Here is a 22,500-nt window from a genome sequence, read left to right on the forward strand (position 1 = left end):
AAAGAAAGAAAGAAAGAAAGAAAGAAAGAAAGAAAGAAAGAAAGAAAGAAAGAAAGAAAGAAAGAAAGAAAGAAAGAAAGAAAGAAAGGTATTGTGTCATTGGTTAGATGAGCCACACAAAATTATACGTATATGATATTTTTATATGTTAAGACTTTTATTTTTTAAATAATTATAATAATTATAATATATATATTTTTATATGTTAAAGGTGCAGTGTGTAATATGACATCATCAAGAAAGTTCTACAAAGTTCTAGAATACAACGCTCCCTGGGTAACCCCACCCCTTTTGAATAATAACAGAAGCTACAGTGGCCTTCAAGGACAAGAACAATTCTAAATTTTAAACAATGCACCTGATGACATTCCAACAATGACACTTTCAAGATGGCGGCACTAGGCCTTGGTCCAAAATATGCAGAAATATGGACATATATGAGACCCTTTCTAAGGGAAAAAAATAATAATAATAAAAAAAATTCAGCTATTATGCACTAAACTAAATGTACTTATGGATATTATAATTACTTTCTACAAAATCTGCTAGGAAATAAAACCCAAAATTCTGCACACTGCAGGTTTAAGACTTTTATTTTTTAAATAATCATAATAATTATAATATATTTTTTTATTAAAATTAACTATATAAAAAAATATTTTTAAAAGTATGTAATTCATTTATCATTTGTGTGGAATTCTTTTATACAAATATAGTCGTATATATATATTTGCAAAACGATATTAAACATGATATACTATGGATTATTTCAACGAAATTGCTTAATATTTCTATTTATTTTAGGCATTTATTTTATAGAATTCTATGTGACAATATATTTTATTTCTCAAGACATATAGCCTTATTTTTATCAGTAAAGTTAAACCTGCAGTGTGTAGAATTTTGGGTTTTATTTCCTAGCAGATTTTGTAGAAAGTAATTATAATATCCATAAGTACATTTAATTTAGTGCATACTAGCTGAAAAAAATGTTTTGAATTATTTTATTTTTCCTTAGAAAGGGTCTCATATATGTCCATATTTCTGCATATTTTGGACCAAAGCCTAGTGCCGCCATCTTGAAAGTGTCATAGTTGGAATGTCATCAGGTGCATTGTTTAAAATTTAGAATTGTTCTTGTCCTTGAAGGCCACTGTAGCTTCTGTTATTATTCGAAAGGGGTGGGGTTACCCAGGGAGCGTTGCATTCTAGAACTTTGTAGAACTTTCTTGATGATGTCATATTACACACTGCACCTTTAAACTAAACTGCACACTTACAATCCTTTATTCCCCCACAAAATGCACAAAAAGTTTAAAACATTTTGACAATATAAATTATTTATGTCCGAAACCAAACCCAAACGCATGTTATTTACATTTCTACGTGACGTCACCCTCTGGCCCCGCCCCTGCATACTACGTCACACTGCATCCCTCGCTCCCTCCGCAGAGCAGCATTCCTTCTGCCACATCGGACCGTACCACTTTGACCTTAGCGACATTTAAACTTCTTATTTTGAATAAAACACTCACTACCACATAGTTTTAACTTAAAATTGGCTGTTGTATGTATCTTGGCTTTGTCGCTGACGTCCATATGGCAACTAAATTCAGCTGGACAGTTCTAGAATAGTGTTTAAATTGAAAACCGTCCCACCCCTCCTCCATCTTTAAAATGGACCGTTCCAAAATCGCTGCCATGTTGGATGTACGCATCATCGCCGCTAGTCCTGCTGCAGCCGCCAGACTAGTTTACGAATGAAAGTTGAGCGTTTGGCCTACAACAGACACATTTTAACACCTCATATTCGTATTTAACACCAACGGGGACACGTTTGGGATATTTCTGGAGCGCGAGCAAGCCTAGAAAGCACTGGGAAACACCTCCCAAAATCCCTCAGTCATCCTCCGCATTGGACTGGGGGAAGCGAGCTGAGATGATCCGGTTGCAGCAGCGAGACAGGCCATAGCAACATGGTTTTTCTGCAATAAATACTCGTGCTTAGTTACCAGGGATAATTACATTCTACGCTAGAGAAGGATTTTGGGGGAGATATGAACAGTCACGCGCCGCCTCGACGGTCCCTGAACGTGGGATCCATTCTGTTGACCCCGCAGGAGAACGAGTGTCTGTTTGGATACCTGGGAAGGAAATGCGCCGTAAGTTGCAACATACTTTGTTTATATATCTATCTAGATGTCTGTGCGTGTGTGTGTCTTTCTTTCTATCTAGCTGTCTGTCTAGATGTCTGTGTGTCTGTCTGTCTTTCTTTCTATCTATCTATCTATCTATCTATCTATCTATCTATCTATCTATCTATCTATCTATCTATCTATCTATCTATCTATCTATCTTTCTGCAGGTGCTAAGAATACGCAGGTTCATACATTCACAATACATAGTCTTTAACCCCCATCTAAGGTGATGCGACACTCGTGTGTGTGTGTGTGTGTGTGTGTGTGTGTGTGTGTGTGTGTGTGTGTGTGTGTGTGTGTGTGTGTGTGTGTGTGTGTGTGTGTGTGTGTGTGTGTGTGTGTGTGTGTGTGTGTGTGTGTGTGTGTGTGTGTGTGTGTGTGTGTGTGTGTGTGTGTGTGTGTGTGTGTGTGTGTGTGTGTGTGTGTGTGCGTGCGTGTGCGTGTGCGCGTGTGTGTGTTATGGCGAGTTTGACATGATGCAGGATAGACAGTTGACAGTGTGGGTTGCAACTTGCAAATCCACACTGTTGTGCAGTAAAACAGTAGCCTACAATACAATTAATAACACTGTGAGGTCAAATTTGGATGAGGGATAAATGATTGACAGATGATTATATACAAGGGCAAATACAAATTGGCCGAAAGGTACAATAAAATAAAAGTGTAGTAGGCCTATTAGTATAACACAAAACACAATATATAATGCAAAAAGTTCAGTCCTTCACGCATCAAAATATTATTATTTTTTTTCCTTTATTTATACAGGTAAATCCCATTGAGACCGAAGACTCTTTTGCAAGGGAGACCTGTTTTCCTTTCCCACGTTACCATTCACACACACATTCATACACCGATAGCAGCAGGCTAACTATCGACATTCACACAAATCATAACCAGCTTCAAATCAAAGTCAAATGTATTTCTATATCACATTTACAAAGAACACCATTTGACCAAAGTGCTCTACAAGATACAACACAAAACAACAGATCAGGACAATAATTAAAATGTGAGCCTCTGTTTTATCTCATCTTTATTTTGGGAGGGAGCTGTACTATGATGGTGACAGCAGCAGCAGGAGTGTTACAGGTTTCCTCCAGGGTTTGACTGTTGGAGGCAAACACAGGGTGAAACAAACACCTTAGCTCACAGGCTCTACTATTTAGTATGGAAGAAAAAAGATTTAGGATGTCCCGATTCTTGTGGCCAGATTTAGGATTGGTTAGAAGTACCCGGATGTCCTACTTCATCCGGCCGAGATGGTTAGTGTTGAAAACTGCATCCTATTTGGGGCGATTCTGACCCACAATCCGGTGCGCACGTGAAGTGACGTCACATCACCGAAGCCTCCATATGAAAACAAACGGGGATGCGACGGATATAAAAGCAAGAGGCAAGATCAAGGCACAATGTTATGATGAAATAAATAAATAAAAGTATGTCCCAATAGTATGCCTACTGCATCCTAACTAGATTATTTTTATCGTCGGATGTAGTATGTAGAATAGAAAAAAGTATGAGATTCGGAACGCAGGGTAAGTATAAGACTGTTCAGCTTGATAAGCACTGACCAGAATAGGAGCTTGGAGTGGATTTTGATGGGCATATATTCACGCTGCACTGTCAACCTTATCAGTATCACAATGTGTGCTTACATTGTTAGAAGCTAGAAAATGCATCTCCTGCAGAAAATGCGTGTTGATGCTGAAAAAAGCTTATACGCTAAACTGGATAGTATGATGAGTATGAAGATTTGAAATAGTTTGAAAGGGTACTGTTAGCCATCTTTTCTTGCAGTCAAACATGTTGTCAGTGTGTAAAAGACTGAGGTATATATTAAAGGTGCTCCGAGGAACTTTCAGTTTGTGTTCATTCTTGCTCCCCATTTGTTTTTACCACGCCAGCTGTTGTTCCTGGGTGAGCGTATATACCCATGACAAAGGCATTAAGAAAAACTATATAAAAAAATAGCATTCTTTGCATTGATGGTCTCGTTTGCTGTAACATGTAATTTATGATCATCAGAGGGAAAATGAGACTGTTTCAGAAATATTTAAAAGTTCCTCGAAGCTCCTTTTTATAGTGGGCATTTAAACGTTTGCAGTGTCATGCCATCTGGGCGAAAATAAAAAAATCCCCCTGAATAGCTGCTGAGTCGTGCCTGTGGTGAAATGTTTATGTCATCATCTTGGTGGTGTTGCTTTCAAGGACAGTTGGACACGGGAGAATCTGTAGTTCACTCACTGCTGAGTATCACTGTATTACTGATGGAGCAGCAAGGTCACAACATCACCACCAGATACAGCACACAACACAGAAACAAACATCTACTGAGAACAGGATGGGAATTTGTTCATTTTACATAACATTACATTTAGCTGACTCTTTTATCCAAAGCGACTTCCATTAAACCTGCAGTGTGTAGACTTTTGGGTTTTATTTCCTAGCAGATTTTGTAGAAAGTAATTATAATATCCATAAGTACATTTAATTTAGTGCATAATAGCTGAAACATTTTATTTGAATTATTATTTTTTCCCTTAGAAAGGGTCTCATACATGTCCATATTTCTGTATATTTTGGACCAAGGCCTAGTGCCGCCATCTTGAAAGTGTCATAGTTGGAATGTCATCAGGTGCATTGTTTAAAATTTTGAATTGTTCTTGTCCTTGAAGGCCACTGTAGCTTCTGTTATTATTCGAAAGGGTTGGGGTTACCCAGGGAGCGTTGCATTCTAGAACTTTCTAGAACTTACTTGATGATGTAATATTACACACTGCACCTTTTAAGTGCATTCAACCATGAAGGTACAAACTCAGAACAACAAGAATCACGTCAGTACTACAGCTTCAAATAAACCAAACTGCAAAGAGCCACATGTAAGTGCTACATGGAGATGTAACAAGTGCACATTTTTTTTTTGTGCAAGAAAACTTCTGTACAGGGGCGCCCTTAGCTCAGTTGGTAGGGCGTCCCCCCCCCATGGGCCTCGGCCAGCAGCGGACCCGGGTTCGATTCCAGCCTGCGGTCGTTCTCTGCATGTCACTCCCCTCTCTGCCCCATTTCATCTCTGTCTCTTCAATAAAGCAAAAAAAAACTTCTGTACAGAAACTAAGGGCGGCTTTCATACCTGCCGTGTTTGGTTCGAAATGAACTAGAGTTAGGTTGCGTTCTGAATCGCATACTCTTTCTTTTTTCTATTCTACATACTACATCCGACGATAAAAATAATCTAGTTAGGATGCAGTAGGCATACTATTGGGACATACTTTACTCTCTTATTTCATCATAACATTGCGCCTTGATCTTGCCTCTTGCTTTTATATCCGTCGCATCCCCGTTTGTTTTCATATGGAGGCTTCGTCGATGTTACGTCACTTCACGTGCGCACTGGATTGTGGGTCAGAATCGCCCAAATAGGATGCACTTTTCAACACTTGGCCGCATGAAGTAGGACATCCGGGTACTTCTAACCATCCTAAATCTGGCCACAAGAATCGGGACATCCTAAATCTTTTTTCTACATACTATATAGTAGAAAGTATGCGATTCGGAACGCAACCTTAGTTTCCAACTTCGCTCCAGGGGTTTGTTTTGGGCAGGTGAGAACAGAGAAAATCATACATGGCAACAAAAGCGGACCAAACAAGCGTACCGTGACCTTATTGAAGAGGTGGTCTCGGTTCGTGTAGGATGTCCCAGTATGCATGTCAAATGCAGCATGCCAAAAATACACAAATGCCCCAATATATCCAATTGGAATTTCTAGTATGGACAACAGCGTGCTTTAGTGTGTAGTAAAGTAAAAAGGAAAGAGTATGTGATTTGGAACATAGACCTTGGCTGTGTTTCGAAAAGCCATACGTTCTACTACTCATATTCATTTTTAGTATGTAGGAGGGAGGACGTTAGTGGGGCTTTTATTATGTAGTATATACATGTTGAGTATGAAGGAGGGAGGAGGTTAGTGGGGCTTTTAGTATGTAGTATATACATGTTGAGTATGTAGGAGGGAGGACGTTAGTAGGGCTTTTAGTATGTAGTATATACATGTTGAGTATGTAGGAGGGAGGACGTTAGTGGGGCTTTTAGTATGTAGTATATACATGTTGAGTATGTAGGAGGGAGGACGTTAGTGGGGCTTTTAGTATGTAGTATATACATGTTGAGTATGTAGGAGGGAGGACGTTAGTAGGGCTTTTAGTATGTAGTATATACATGTTGAGTATGTAGGAGGGAGGACGTTACTAGGGCTTTTAGTATGTAGTATATACATGTTGAGTATGTAGGAGGGAGGACGTTAGTAGGGCTTTTAGTATGTAGTATATACATGTTGAGTATGTAGGAGGGAGGACGTTAGTAGGGCTTTTCGAACACAGCCACATACGTACTTCCAATTGGATTTTGTTGTATGGACACGGACACCAGCGTGCTTTAGTATGTAGATATGTGATTTGGAACTCGGCCAGTGTTTATTGCTGAAGACTTTCCCATGATGAGAACTAACGGATCCCATTGAGGGTTTTAACGGCCGACCCTTTAACCTTTGACTGTGAGATTTCATGCTTAAAAGTGTTTCCTGCTTCTGACCTGTGTGTGTGTGTGTGTGTGTGTGTGTGTGTGTGTGTGTGTGTGTGTGTGTGTGTGTGTGTGTGTGTGTGTGTGTGTGTGTGTGTGTGTGTGTGTGTGTGTGTGTGTGTGTGTGTGTGTGTGTGTGTGTGTGTGTGTGTGTGTGTGTGTGTGTGTGTGTGTGTGTGTGTGTGTGTGTGTGTGTGTGTGTGTGTGTGTGTGTGTGTGTGTGTGTGTGTGTGTGTGTGTGTGTGTGTGTGTGTGTGTGTGTGTGTGTGTGTGTGTGTGTGTCCTTGGTTGGCTCATAAATCACTGAGAAGGAAACAGTCCTACTGGCATTTCCCGTTTCCGCCCTTGGAGACCATAGAATCTCAGTCCTCTTCACAGCAGACCCGGGTTAGAATCCAGCCCGGGTCGTTCTCTGCATGTCATTCCCCTCTCTGACACATTTCATCTCTGTCTCTCCACACTGTCTAATAAAGCAGAAAAATAAAGGTGCACTATGCAGTTTCAGAGGACGGGGATTTGTTTACATTCACAGAGCCTGCAGTTAGTTTACTAAACATATTTACTCTACATGTAATTCTTAGTATTGAATAATTCTATCATCATAAATCAAAACTTAATTATTTTGAGGAACCTGGAACCAAACGTATGACTATAATATGTTTGTAAACCAAACTGTGGGCCCTGCTGCTGTAAACAACAACAGTGAAACAGTAACTTTTCAGGAAGCTTTCTAACTTCAAACAGTGTTCCAGGGATCACATTTTCCTGTGAGGAAAGTTTGTTTATTCAGTTATGAGAATATACCTTAGAAAATGTCCTACTTCTGTCACACCCAAAAGTTACACAGTGCACCTTTAATGGCGATTCATCCAATGTTTAGTACAAAATGTAATTCACTGAAAACTACTGTCCAAATCCCTTGGTGGTGCTAGGAGAGAAATTGGTGATCTGGCAGAACTCTTGCCAGAGGATTAAAACAGTGACTTACAGAAAACCTTAATTGCACAAACTGGAACAGTGAGTTCTGGACAGTACTGAGCAACACAACTTACTGTCCTGTAGAAACATTTCATTTCATTTTTCATTTAACTTTTATTCATCCTCGAGAGACCAATTGAGGGGTTCGATCATACCAGATAGTAAATAATATGGCTGTAGCATCCGGGCTGACCTCAGTTATTCACACGGCATCCAATAATCCTGGTTTGTGCGCGTCGCCATCTTGTGAGATTTTTACTCCGCCTCACGTCGGGGGGAGGGAGATAGCTGACGTATACCTCCGAGGCAAAGTGAGGGACAACGGGCAGAGAGCTGTCACTCAAGAGATCGCGCCAATACATTTTAACCTCCAAAAGAATAAAAACTAGCGTGGGCCAAAAAAATTCACCCCCCTCAGTGTTGTCATGGAGATATGACCTAAACATACAGACTAAAATGGTTTCGTGGACCAGGCTGTAAATAGGTTTAATAAGACTTTGAAAACGGCCTGTCTAACAAGTGAGTCAAAGAAAAACTGCTTGTCTTGGCGCCACCCCCAGTGGCACTTTCTGGTTACTACAGTTGTAGGTCACTTCCTTATTGGATGCTGGTAAAAATTGCTGAGGTTGGGGCTTGGATCATACCAGCTTTAGGGTTGAAGAATACCAAGGACTCAAAAGTCAAGCTATCTCGGCCTCTGCTAATTTGAATTTCACAATTTTTTTTTTCTACACGTCTTATAATTCCCCCACACACACACACACACACACACACACACACACACACTCACACACTCACACAGCTCTCCGGAAAAGATTTACTTTTATCAGTCAGTGCATTGTGACGATATTTGAATATTTGGCTCATTATCTGAACACAAAAGGTGGCATTGTTGTGTGTGTGTGTGTGTGTGTGTGTGTGTGTGTGTGTGTGTGTGTGTGTGTGTGTGTGTGAGAGAGAGACTGTGTGTGTGACTTTGCGTGTGTGTATGACTGTGTGTGTGTGTGTGTGTGTATGACTTTGCGTGTGTGTGTGTATGACTTTGTGTGTGTGTATGACTTTGTGTGCGTGTGTGTGTGAGAGAGAGAGAGACTGTGTGTGTGTCTGTGTGTGAGACTGTGTGTATGACTGTGTGTGTGTGTTTGTGACTTTGTGTGTGTGTGTGTGACTTTGCGTGTGTGTATGACTGTGTGTGTGTGTGTGTGACTTTGCGCGTGTGTGTGTGCTATGAGGTCATTATCACTGTATTAACGTTTTGCATCGTGTCTCCTTCCTCTTCCTGGTTGGCCGCTCTGTGACACATGTGGGTCGTGCCCTTGATAACCTCTGAAACATGGGACACATTTAAAGTCGCAGTGTGTAGTAGTTTATGGGTATTTCCCAGAACAGACTTGGTAGAAATGGAATAGGATATTTATAAGGATGTTTTAATGAATGTATAAGTTTTTATTTTTTTGCATTTTTCTGCTTTATTGATAGTGTAGAGAGAGACAGAGGTGAAATGGGGCAGAGAGGGGAGTGACATGCAGAGAACGACCGCGGGCTGGAATCGAACCCGGGTCTGCTGCTGGCCGAGGCCCATGGGGGGGGACGCCTTACCAACTGAGCTAAGGGCGCCGGCCCCCTATAAGTTTATTTCTATAGCTCAATTCAGACACATTCAGGCCAATCAAAGAAGTGCTTTACAGGGGCATGAAATACATCAAGATTAAAATACATCAAGTAGAGAATACACATTAGAAAAGAGAATGAAACATGTGTAATAGGACTTTTTCTGTGGGGCTTTAACCCACTGTGTAAACCAAACAGGAATAGAAATAAAACATTTAAATTAAATTAAATTAAGATTACAGATTACAGGTGTGTGTGTGTGTGTGTGTGTGTGTGTGTGTGTGTGTGTGTGTGTGTGTGTGTGTGTGTGTGTGTGTGTGTGTGTGTGTGTGTGTGTGTGTGTGTGTGTGTGTGTGTGTGTGTGTGTGTGTGTGTGTGTGTGTGTGTGTGTGTGTGTGTGTGTGTGTGTGTGTGTGTGTGTGTGTGTGTGTGTGTGTGTGATGTAAAAATGACATTTAAGGGTGAAGACATGCTTTTAGGTGAGGGTATATTTAAGGGTTAATCAAGTAGTGGTTATGTCAAGTCTCTAGGAAATGAATGTAAGTCTATGTAATGTCCTCTTAAGTGATGAAAACCTGTGTGTGTGTGTGTGTGTGTGTGTGTGTGTGTGTGTGTGTGTGTGTGTGTGTGTGTTTTCAGACCCTGTGTTCGGCGGTGGTGCAGGTGTACGCGGCAGACCGGAGCTGCAGCTGGGTGAAGAGATGTTGTGGAGTCGCCTGTTTGGTCAAAGACAACCCACAGAGGTCCTACTACATCCGGGTCTTTGACATCAAGGTGGGTCAAGGTCAAGGTCACTTTTATTTATATAGCACCTTATAAGAACCTAAATTCACCAAAGTGCTTTACATAAAATACACAAATTAAAATACAACAGCACACATTAAAAAACACTTACAGCAATGACACAAAACAATTCATTAAAACGTAAAAGCCTGTGAAAAAAGGTGAGTTTTGGGTGTCAATAGATAAACGTTTCCTATTGTGCGAAAATGCCCCTTTTTCGTGTTTTTTTTTCAACATTGAAGTAGCTCAGAGAAACTTTTAAATGTGTCTGAAACAGTCTAATTTTGCCTCTGATGTGATGATCATGAATAAATAACTTAAACGCAATGCATTGTGGGGGGCGGTTGAGTTGGAAAAGTATCCTATCGATCCATACACAAAATCTTCCTGGAAGTAAATACTCATCTGGGCATTTCTCGCATACACAACCACAACACACTCAAATTGACGTCAAAATTAGTATGAGTAGGGCGTTAGTAGGGCTTTTAGTATGAGTAGGACGTTAGTATGAGTAGGACGTTAGTAGGGATTTTAGTATGCGTAGGACGGTAGTAGGGCTTTTAGTGTGAGTAGGACGTTAGTAGGGCTTTTAGTGTGAGTAGGACGTTAGTAGGGCTTTTAGTATGAGTAGGACGTCAGTAGGGCTTTTAGTATGAGTTGGACGTTAGTAAAGCTTTTAGTATGAGTAGGACGTTAGTAGGGCTTTTTGAACACATCCTATCTGTAGTCAATGTTAAAATAATCTTGGGATATAAAGATGATCCTCAGTGCTAGTGGATCAAGGGGAGTTAGCAGCCACTGATCTGTGCTTACTGTCTGATGCTCTCACACACTGACATCCAGCTACATCTCAACCAGTGTGAGGTTTATTTCTATTAAAAACAACCTCTGTTTGTCTTTAAACCTGCAGTGTGTAGAATTTTGGGTTTTATTTCCTAGCAGATTTTGTAGAAAGTAATTATAATATCCATAAGTACATTGAAATTAGTGCATAATAGCTGAAAAAAATGTTTTGAATTATTATTTTTTCCCTTAGAAAGGGTCTCATATATGTCCATATTTCTGCATATTTTGGACCAAGGCCTAGTGCCGCCATCTTGAAAGTGTCATAGTTGGAATGTCATCAGGTGCATTGTTTAAAATTTTGAATTGTTCTTGTCCTTGAAGGCCACTGTAGCTTCTGTTATTATTCTAAAGGGTTGGGGTTACCCAGGGAGCGTTGCATTCTAGAACTTTGTAGAACTTTCTTGATGATGTCATATTACACACTGCACCTTTAAGGGTTTAGGTTATTACAGAAGGATTTGTTCATATGTTGTCAACTGTCTGATTTATGATACATTGTGTTCTTAAGAAAAATGTAATATGTAGTTCTCTGATCACCGCGCGCAAAATCCGCCACGCCGAACGGACCAGCGTGCGCGGCAGCAAGAAGCAAATCCAACTCAAAAGCCAGATGAACTGCGCTGTGGTAGCCTTGGCGATCTTGTATGGATTTTACACGATCCCGGAGAATATATGCAACATTATCGTTTTGTAATGATTTAATTTGAATTGTGTGCTCCATGCCATGTGCTATGGCCGTGAGCCGTAATAAATAAATGAAATGAAATGAAATGAAATGAAATGAAATGAAAGAAATATTTCTACATATATTTCTGGAAAAAATTGTAATAGAAAAAATAAATCAGTTTTTGTTTTTTTGTATGTTGTGATAGTGCATGTGTGTGTGTGTGTGTGTGTTGTGGAAAAAAAATTAAAAAAATAAACTGATGTATTTTTTTTCTCTGTTTTGTGTTTTTCACAGGAGGGAAAAACCATGTTCGAACAGGAGCTTTACCACAACTTCTCCATCAGCAGCTCAAGATCTTACTTCATCTCATTCACAGGAGATGTAAGTCTGTCTGTGTCTGTGTGTGTGTGTTAAACCAGATGTGATTTCCTCAAAACCAAAACCATCAGGTCCTGGTCTGTTTAAAGATGCTACGAGAAACTTTGAAATATTTCTGAAACGGTCTCATTTTTCCTCTGATGATCATGAATGACATGTATCAGCAAACGAGACCATCAGTGCAAAGAATGCTAATTTTATATAGTTTTTCTTAATGCCTTTGTCATGGGTACAACAGCTGGTGTGGTAAAAACACTACCGCTTTTGTCCAAAGGGGGCACAAGAATGAACACACACTGAAAGTTCCTCGGGGCACTTTTTAATTAAGTGTGAAAATAGTCACTAAATGCGTTCATTTCATGGCAAATATTGACATTATGGTCTGTTCGCTCAAAGCTGTTTTCACACAGTCAGTAATGTGAAGGAGCCACAGGCCTTTAGGATGTGTCTGCTCTTTAAAAAAGTTGCCTTTTTTATTTATTTTTTAAAGATAATTTTTTGGGCATTTTCAAGCTTTATTAGACAGTACAGAGTTGAAATGGGGAGACAGAGAGAGAGGGGGGATGACCTGCAGTAAAGGTCCACGGGTCGGATTTGAACCCACGACCACTGCAACGAAGGCCGGAGCCGATATGTTACGGGCTCTATCCACTACACCACCGGAGCGCCCCGAGTTGCCACTATTTTTGACAGTTTTTTTTTTTTTTTACAATAAATGGTCAAATCGTCTCCACTACACATTCACACAAAGATTTAGTATGGTTAGAAATACCCAGATGTCTACTAGATCCGTCCGAGATTTTTAGTGTTCATATTTGGGCGATTCTGACCCACTATTCCAAGATCAAGTAGCCATGTTATGATGATATAAATAAGTAAAAGTATGTCCCAATAGTATGCCTACTGCATCCTAACTAGATTATTTTTATGTTCAGATGTAGTATGTAGAATAGGAAACAGAAAGAGTGTGAGATTTGGAACGCAGGGTAAATGTTTTTCTACTCGACCCCCTAGTCTATATTGTTGTAATAATTTGTTGCCTTTCCCTTTATTCTGTAGAACTGTCAGGTTGGTCTGAACTTCGCCAGCGAGGAAGAAGCCAAAAGATTCAGAGCCGCGATCAACGACTTACTCAACAGACGACAACGCAAAACCGGTTCGTACTACGTTCTAATGTCTATTCTATACCCGATGTATTTTAAATTAATCTTGATGTATTTCATGCACCCTGTAAAGCACTTCTTTGAATGGCCTTGTGTCTGAATTGTGCTATGGAAATAAACCTGCCTTGCCTTGCCACGCTGCTTTCACTGCTTCTATTTACCTGTGGGACTTTTCACATTTTCACACCTGGGACTGACTAATACTCACTCTTTTTATTCTACTAACAAGGCCTTAACCTGAGTCCCAAACCGCTCTGCTCTGCTCATGTCAATCAATCAATAAATCAATCTTTATTTCAACCACCATATTAAAATCATCAATATTAAGACAGACTAACCCTAACCCTCTAACTGTAATCTCGCCACTGTTCCAGTCTGAAAGTGTATTAAACCATCGATGTGAGAAAAAGAAATTTTCTCTATTTTGGTGACTTTCTTTTTATAACCTTAAATCATTCATGGCTTCAATCTTAAAAGAGGAACTCCCCAATAAATAATTGAACGGTTTGGAGGATCATAAAAGTCTAAAAGAAATAACCTTCTCAAGAACGAAAATACGGGGGCGCCCTTAGCTCAGTTGGTAGGGCGTCCCCCCCCCCCCCCCCCATGGGCCTCGGCCAGCAGCGGACCCGGGTTCGATTCCAGCCCGCGGTCGTTCTCTGCATGTCACTCCCCTCTCTGCCCCATTGCCTCCGTGGAACAGGGGTTGATCAGAATGTTAAATCTGTCATGGTGTTTTGAGTTAAGGTTTGGGACAGTTTCCTTCTTTTCACTGGTGCTGCTATGATCTGGGTGTTTCTGTCTGCTGTAGTGAAAGTGTGTGTGTGTGTGTGTGTGTGTGTGTACACGTACTGTGTGTGTGCAAAGTCTCTGCAGTGTATTTGGCTTCTCTTCCGCTCCTCTTAGCATGCCGGCCTTTTGAAGTGCACCACTCTAGCTGTGACTGGGGGCACAAGAGCGCACAGAACACACACACACACACACAGGGTTATTTTACTGTGTGTGTGAGAGAGACCCTGTGTGTGTGTGTGTGTGTGTGTGTGTGTGTGTGTGTGTGTGTGTGTGTGTGTGTGTGTGTGTGTGTGTGTGTGTGTGTGTGTGTGTGTGTGTGTGTGTGTGTGTGTGTGTGTGTGTGTGTGTGTGTGTGTGTGTGTGTGTGTGTGTGTGTGTGTGTGTGTGTGTGTGTGTGTGCTGATGTTGAAGACTTCCTGGACTCTCTCTCTGTCTCTCTTTTCGACCGTTTTGCTCACTGCGTCAAAAACACAATGCAGCATCTTTTACTCTGGCTGATGTGACACTTTAAGCCTTTGTAAACCTGGTCTTGAATAGTCAGAATCAATATACGATATAAAAGTTGGGTATCTTAATAGGCTTTTACAAAAAAAATTATTGGAAAATAAATGTTAAAAAAATTAGTTAAAAAAACTTTTTTTGGTCGTTTTAAACATTCTCCTTGGCAACAGTTATTGTTTTTATAGAATTTTCGGGCAGATAACCGAAGCCGTGATTGGTTCTAAATAGTTTATCAAACTTAAATGACAATATCTTTTCATTTGGATTTATAGATATGCCTAGAAGTCTTTTTAGGTGCTTTACTGTCATGAAACTAACTAAATATCACAAAGTTAGTAGGATTTTGTGGATTTGGGTTTACAGTTACAGGGGCTTTAAAGCTGCAGTGTGTAGAATTTTGGGTTTTATTTCCTAGCAGATTTTGTAGAAAGTAATTATAATATCCATAAGTACATTTAATTTAGTGCATAATAGCTGAAAAAAAAATTGTAATTATTATTTTTTCCCTTAGAAAGGGTCTCGTATATGTCCATATTTCTGCATATTTTGGACCAAGGCCTAGTGCCGCCATCTTGAAAGTGTCATAGTTGGAATGTCATCAGGCGCATTATTTAAAATGTAGAATTGTTCTTGTCCTTGAAGGCCACTGCAGCTTCTGTTATTATTCTAAAGGGTTGGGGTTACCCAGGGAGCGTTGCATTCTAGAACTTTGTAGAACTTTCTTGATGATGTCATATTACACACTGCACCTTTTTAAAGAATAAACAACTTTCACTCTCTTCTTTCGCTGCTACAAATTCACACTAACTGACCTTTATCTCACCCTCTTCTCTGCGCTCTTATAAATCTTCCGTTTTCTATCTTCTACGATATCTTAATTTTTTTAAGTTTTGTTGAGTTTGTTGGTAAATCATCATAATCGTGTTAAATCTTTCTTTTGCAGAGAAGAAGGGTGACCCTAAGAATGGTATGTTGAACCCTGATCATGTTGAAATTGAATTTGAATATATTTATGAGGCACATTCAGCTGACTTGCCCACAGTGGTGTTATTTTATTTTATTTTTTTTTGGTTTTATCGACATATTTAGAACAAGTTATCCTTATATAAAAAAAACATTTTGCATTATTTCTTTTAATATTTTTCAAATCGAAAACATCACAAAAGAAAAAAAATAACACAAACACAACACTAGACACGAGAATCCAATTTCTCCAAAATTATACACACACTCACTCACTCACTCACTCACTCACTCACTCACTCACTCACTCACTCACTCACTCACTCACTCACTCACTCACTCACTCACTCACTCACTCAGATCTGAAGCCTGTTTTGTTTGGATCCTTATAGTGTTGTATGTAGGGGCTCAAAGAATATACACACACACACACACACACACACTCACACACTGGTCGAACACAATCCGGATTAGAACCCACATTTATCCAACAGCAAAAGACTCAGAGAGGGGAGTGACATGCAGAGAACGACCGCGGGCTGGAATCGAACCCGGGTCCGCTGCTGGCCGAGGCCCATGGGGGGGACGCCCTACCAACTGAGCTAAGGGCGCCCCCTTATATGCTGTTTTTTTTTTTTTTTTTTAAGATATTTTTTGGCATTTTTATGCTTTATTGATAGTGTAGAGACAGAGTTGAAATGGGGCAGAGAGGGGAGTGTAGATTTTCCGTAATATAAGTCTCTTTGATTGACAAAAATTGTCTCGCTAAGCTAATGTTCCACCGGCAAAGAGTCCATTCTGCTGGAGTCGCAAACTCTCTCAAAGTATCAAAGCGTGTTTTATGTTTAGTCTCCTGGAGGTTAATCTGGCCAGCAGGAATCCCGTCTGTGCCATATGTACAGCACATGTTTCCAACAATAAAACATTTACAGAACAAGAAAGATAACAAAACAAAAAACCCAGTGGGCGTATTTGAAAGCCTCATACACTGTGAATCTCTCACTCTTCTTGACACTTTTGTTTAAGTTGATTTTAAGTTTAAGTTTAAGTTTTTTTTTTAAATATAACCCAAATAAACTATGGACGTATTTGATAGCGTCCACCTAAATAATTAAATGTCAGTCTCTCACTCTTCTTGACGCTTTGGTTTAAACCTGCAGTGTGTAGAATTTTGGGTTTTATTTCCTAGCAGATTTTGTAGAAAGCAATTATAATATCCATAAGTACATTTAATTTAGTGCATAATAGCTGAATTTCTTTTTTTAATTATATATTTTTCCCTTAGAAAGGGTCTCATATATGTCCATATTTCTGCATATTTTGGACCAAGGCCTAGTGCCGCCATCTTGAAAGTGTCATAGTTGGAATGTCATCAGGTGCATTGTTTAAAATGTAGAATTGTTCTTGTCCTTGAAGGCCACTGTAGCTTCTGTTATTATTCAAAAGGGGTGGGGTTACCCAGGGAGCGTTGCATTCTAGAACTTTGTAGAACTTTCTTGATGATGTCATATTACACACTGCACCTTTACATTTTTTTATTTAATTTTTTTATTTTTATTTGCACAATTAAAAATATACAGAACAACAAATATAACAAACAAACAAAAAGCCCAGTAGACTTAATTGAAACCTCCACCAAAATAATTTTAAAATGTTGTTAGCTCTAGTGGCATTTGTTTGACCGACATTATGACTCTCTCAGTGTCAAAGCGTGTAGGATTCTCCTGGAGGTTAATCTGGCCAGCAGGAATCCCGTCTGTGCCATATGTAGAGCACATGGTCTCCGCTGTAGTCAGGTCCCTTTAAACCCTGATGCACATTATACCTTAATCTCTAATCCCCACGGTAACTGCTACTACAATACTGACTGTTTGTTTGTTTTTGGACTTCATTCAATCGACCTAGATGTACAGCTCTGGGAAAAAATTGAGAGACCAGTCTGGATTTTTCTTTAAATCTTCATCTCTAAATTACTTAATCGAAATGCTCTTAATGACAATATTTTTGAGGGGAATTTGGTAGAAATGTTGTCAGACGTTTATAGAATAAAACCAAAATGTTCATTCTACTCAAACATATGCCTATAAATAGTTAAACGAGAGACACTGAACATTTGGAGTGGTCTCTTAATTTTTTCCAGAGCTGTATATATTTAAAATATAATATCTCCGCTGTAGTCAGGGAATGAGAATAAAGACGCAGCTGAACAGAAGTTAAGAGGAAACTTAAAGGCCTACTTCACCGGTTGGAATATGAAGGTGTATTGAACTCGGAGATCCTATGTAGTATAAATGTGCAAAAGAAATTGAAATCGGATCATCCTAGCCTGAGAAAAGGCAGAAAGAGTGTTTTATGGTCTCACTGTCCAACCCTACATTTCTCTTTCTGTGATCCGATTTTTTTTTTTTTTGCACATTTATACTTCATAGGATCTCCGAGTTCAATACACCTTCATATTCCCACCGGTGAAGTAGGCCTTTAAGGAAAACTTAAAGACCTACTTCACCGGTGGGAATATGAAGGTGTATTTAACTCTGGGATCCTATGTAGTATAAACGATCAAGGTTGTGCATCGTTTGAGCTTCAATGTAGATACGCTCCTCTTGGGCTGTGTCCGCATGTCGTGTCCCTAAAGACCGTTAACTTTGATTAAGCCTTTTTGCCTTTTGGCCAACACTGGTGCTGTAAGGAACTGGATTAACAGACAGAGCAAAGCAGTCAAGTCTTCGGCGAACTCCATGGATTTTTTCCCAAGATCGTTCATCCTTCATTGAAGTTTCTTTCTCCGGTTGCGCAGATCAAATTTTTAATAAAATTCATAATTATTTAGTATAGATTTTGTAAAATCTACTGTTGAAATATTTCAAATGATACCCTGCCCTGAATGAATTATAGAAATTTTAGAAAAGTATTTTTATCCTGATATGCAGCCAAGAACACAAGGATGCAGTTAGTCCAAACATCTAATAAGTTGCCAGACGCTCTCCTTGCAAAGCTGGTCAACACACTCAACAGAGAGCTTCTCAGACGTTTTTTTTCCTAAATATTTCGACAGTAGTTTTAACAAAATCTATACTTAATAATTATGAATTTTATTAAAAATTGCAGAAGAGGGGGGCGCCCTTGGCTCAGTTGGTAGGGCGTCCCCCCCATGGGCCTCGGCCAGCAGCGGACCCGGGTTCGATTCCAGCCCGCGGTCGTTCTCTGCATGTCACTCCCCTCTCTGCCCCATTTCAACTCTGTCTCTACACTCTACAAAAAAATGGCAGAGGATAGGAATCACGACTTTTACATATAAAAACCTATTTGTTCCCCCACCCCTATCCACATTGTCCTCAGGAGACAGAGGCAGATTTGAGTGCGAGGCTGTTGGTCTGGTCTGACAGTCATCCAACATTCATGGACAGCAGAGGGATTTGGTGGCGGTATTAGCCGTGGATTAGCGGCTAGTCAGATGCTACTGCAGTGTCCGGAGATTACCAGGAGTGAACAGTTCAGTGGTGGAAGGGTTTTAGGGACAGCTGGTCCACATTTATATTAAGAAAGGGACGGATCACAATCACACACACATATGGCAGCCTTTCCTTGACTATATAACAGTACTTTTCAGTGTTTTTTCACACACACACACACACACACACGCGCACACACACACACACACACACACACACATGTTCATAAAGAAAATCTAAATTATTTGAAGCTACTAGATGTCAGGGAAAGCAGAGAAGTTTAAACAGATATGTCAGCCTTTCCTTGACTATATAACAGAACTGAAGGGACCTACATGTACATGACACCTCGTTGACTTTTTGACATGAAGAGAAATTGCTCTGTTTTGGTACCACCTCTTAGTGGCCACTCTGTGAACTGCACGTTTTGTCACTTCCATATTGGATGCTGGTATTACTCGCTGTGGTTGGGGCTTTGGTTTAAAAAGTCCTTTATATGATGTGAGACACTTTGTTAATGGACACCACACCTTACTCTAACCTTTATTTATACAGGTAAATCCCATTGAGACCGAAGACTCTTTTGCAAGGGAGACCTGTTTTCCTTTCCCACGTTACCATTCACACACACATTCATACACCGATAGCAGGCTAACTATCGACATGCACACGAGGCAAGGTGGGTGAAGTGTCTTGCCCAAGGACACAACAACTATGACACAGGTGGCAGGGCGGGGATCGAACCTCCAACCCTTTGATCATCAGCCGACCCGCTCTACCAACTGAGCCACAGTCGCCCCACTGACTTCTGTTTATGGGCATGTAGTTTCAGGATTTATTTTTTTGTAAGGGGGTGCTTGTGGTGTAGTGGTTAGATTCACCCCCCCCCCCCCCCCACCCCCCCATAGAGGCTCAGTCCTCTTCACAGCAGGCCCGGGTTAGAATCCAGCCCGGGTCGTTCTCTGCATGTCATTCCCCTCTCTGACACATTTCATCTGTGTCCCTTCACACACACACACAAAATGGATTTTATTTTTGTTGGTATGAACTTTGAAAAAAAGCCTTGAAATTACATTGTTATATCAAAAGGACCTTGAAGGCGTTTCTATGGTGGCTCAGTCTAATTTTTTTCTTCTTCTGATGATCACAAATGACCTGTAACGGCAAATTAGTCCATCAGCTCAAATAATATGTCGATAGTTAGCCTGCTATCGGTGTATGAATGTGTGCGTGAATGGTAACGTGGGAAAGGAAAACAGGTCTCCCTTGCAAAAGAGTCTCCGGTCTCAATGGGATTTACCTGTATAAATAAAGATAAAAAAAAAAAAATATATATATATATAGTTTTTATCAATGCCCTTTTTCTCAGATCTGAATCCCCGAACTCCCAAAATCAAATTAGCATTGAGTCACCCAGAGCCAGTGTACTGTATGTAGAAGTCAGACTAGACCCTGGATCCAGAGCCAGTGTACTGTATGTAGAAGTCAGACTAGACCCTGGCATTACTCTGAGCAGGAGGCTGTGGTCTGAATGCTGACCATAATCGTCACTAGTGTCTTTTTTATTTATTTTTAAATTCTTAATTTTTTTTTAGGGAGAGAGAGAGAGAGAGAGAGAGAATTTTTTTTTTGTGATTTTTTTTTTTTTTTAAAGCGAACATACACACACACAACTGAAAAAAGGAACATAAAAACAAAAGAAAGACAAAACAACTAACATGGCGTAGGGGAGAACGGGGTAAGTAGGCACACTTTTTTCAAATTTCACAGACAGCGCCTTCTGGTTCCGAGATATAACGATTGTGACAACCAACCCGTGTGACAAATTACCCCGTTCTCCCCTACTCTACTTTACAGGTTTCTTAGGACTTACAATTACATCGCTTTAACTATAAGCAAATGTTGAACAATCAGTAATCCCTTTTTGAAGTAAAGATTAGTTTTTATATTGGACAGAAGGCAAGGCAAGTTTATTTCTATAGCACAATTCAAACACAAGGCCACTCAAAGTGCTTTACAGGGGCAAGATTAAAATACATAAAACACATTAGAAGACATTTAAAAGCGAATGAAAAGAAGTAAAACATTTAAATAAAATAAAAAGTACAGGTTAAAATGGAAACAGAAAAGTCTTCAGACTCGATTTAAAAGAAGTGAAGTTTTCTTTTCCACAAAAAGAGGTATTCTACATTACGCAATGCGATCCGTTGATCTGTGCATTGGGTGGCATACATACATCTCATTAAACTGTGTGAACTCGGCACAAGTCCTAAAGAAACGTGTTGGGACGGACCAAACAATGTCCTGATTGTTGAGCTGTGTCTTGGAGATTGTCATTGTCAGTTATCATAGGAAACAGTCTTAACGGGTTCACCATCTTAGAAGAAGCTTCCTGATTGTGACAGCTCTCTCTCTTTCCCTCTCTCACTCACACATACACTTTCTCTCTGTCTCTCTCTCACTCGCCCTCCCTACTTCTCTCCCTCCCTCTCGCCCTCTCTTTCTCTCTGTCTCTCTTACTCGCCCTCCCTACTTCTCTCCCTCCCTCTCGCCCTCTCTTTCTGTCTGTCTCTCTCTCTCACTTTCTCTCTCTCACACACACACTCACTCACTCACTTTCTTCTTCTCTCACTCTTTCTCACGCACAAACACTCTCTTTCCCTCTCTCACACACTCTCCCTCCCTTCCTTCCTTCCTCTCTCTCACTATCGCACTCGCTCACTCACTTTCTCCTTCTCACTCTCTCTCTCAAACTCACACAAACACACACTTTCTCTCTCACTCTCTCCCTCCCTCCCTCTCTCAAACTCACACTCAAACAAACACACACTTACACACTTTCTCACTCACTCACTCTCTCCCTCCCACCCTCCCTCCTTCCCTCCCTCCCTCTCTCTATCTCTCTCGCAAACTCACACTCACACAAACACACACTTACACACTCGCTCTCTCCCTCCCTCTCTCCTTCCCTCCCTCCCTCTATCTCCCTCTCTCTCACACACAAACACACTCACTCACTCTTACACTCTCTCACACTTGCATTCCCACACTCATTCTAACGCACTTTATTTCTCCCTCCCTCTCTCACTCACTCTCTCACACACATACAAAAACAAACTCACTTTCCCTCTCCATCTCTCCCTCTCTCTCCTTCCCTCCCTCCCTCTCTCTATCTCTCTCTCTCTCTCCTTCCCTCCCTCCCTCTCTCTCTCACTCTCACACACACACACATACTCACACACTCTCTCTCACATACAAACAAACTCACTTTCCCTCTCCATCTCTCCCTCTCTCTCCTTCCCTCCCTCCCTCTCTCTATCTCTCTCTCACTCTCACACACACATACTCACACACTCTCTGTCACATACAAACAAACTCACTTTCCCTCTCCATCTCTCCCTCTCTCTCCTTCCCTCTCTCTATCTCTCTCTCACTCTCACACACACACATACTCACACACTCTCTCTCACATACAAACAAACTCACTTTCCCTCTCCATCTCTCCCTCTCTCTCCTTCCCTCCCTCCCTCTCTCTATCTCTCTCTCACTCTCACACACACACATACTCACACACTCTCTCTCTCACATAC

General features: G+C 40.4%; 1 protein-coding gene across 1 annotated transcript in view; it reads left to right on the forward strand.

The window, feature by feature from the left end:
- Window positions 1–1,792: 1,792 nt before the first annotated feature.
- LOC307250754 (uncharacterized protein) overlaps window positions 1,793–22,500 on the forward strand; it is a 36,152-nt gene continuing 15,444 nt past the window's right edge. The window contains exons 1-5 of the mRNA XM_080027929.1: window positions 1,793–2,162; window positions 10,005–10,139; window positions 11,956–12,042; window positions 13,099–13,195; window positions 15,439–15,462. Of these exons, the coding sequence (XP_079884055.1) occupies window positions 2,058–2,162; window positions 10,005–10,139; window positions 11,956–12,042; window positions 13,099–13,195; window positions 15,439–15,462 (448 nt within the window). The 5' untranslated portion in view covers window positions 1,793–2,057. The remainder of the gene's footprint in view (window positions 2,163–10,004; window positions 10,140–11,955; window positions 12,043–13,098; window positions 13,196–15,438; window positions 15,463–22,500) is intronic.

Source organism: Ammodytes marinus (assembly GCF_949987685.1).
Source record: "Ammodytes marinus genome assembly, chromosome: 5".
Taxonomy (NCBI): domain Eukaryota; kingdom Metazoa; phylum Chordata; class Actinopteri; order Uranoscopiformes; family Ammodytidae; genus Ammodytes; species Ammodytes marinus.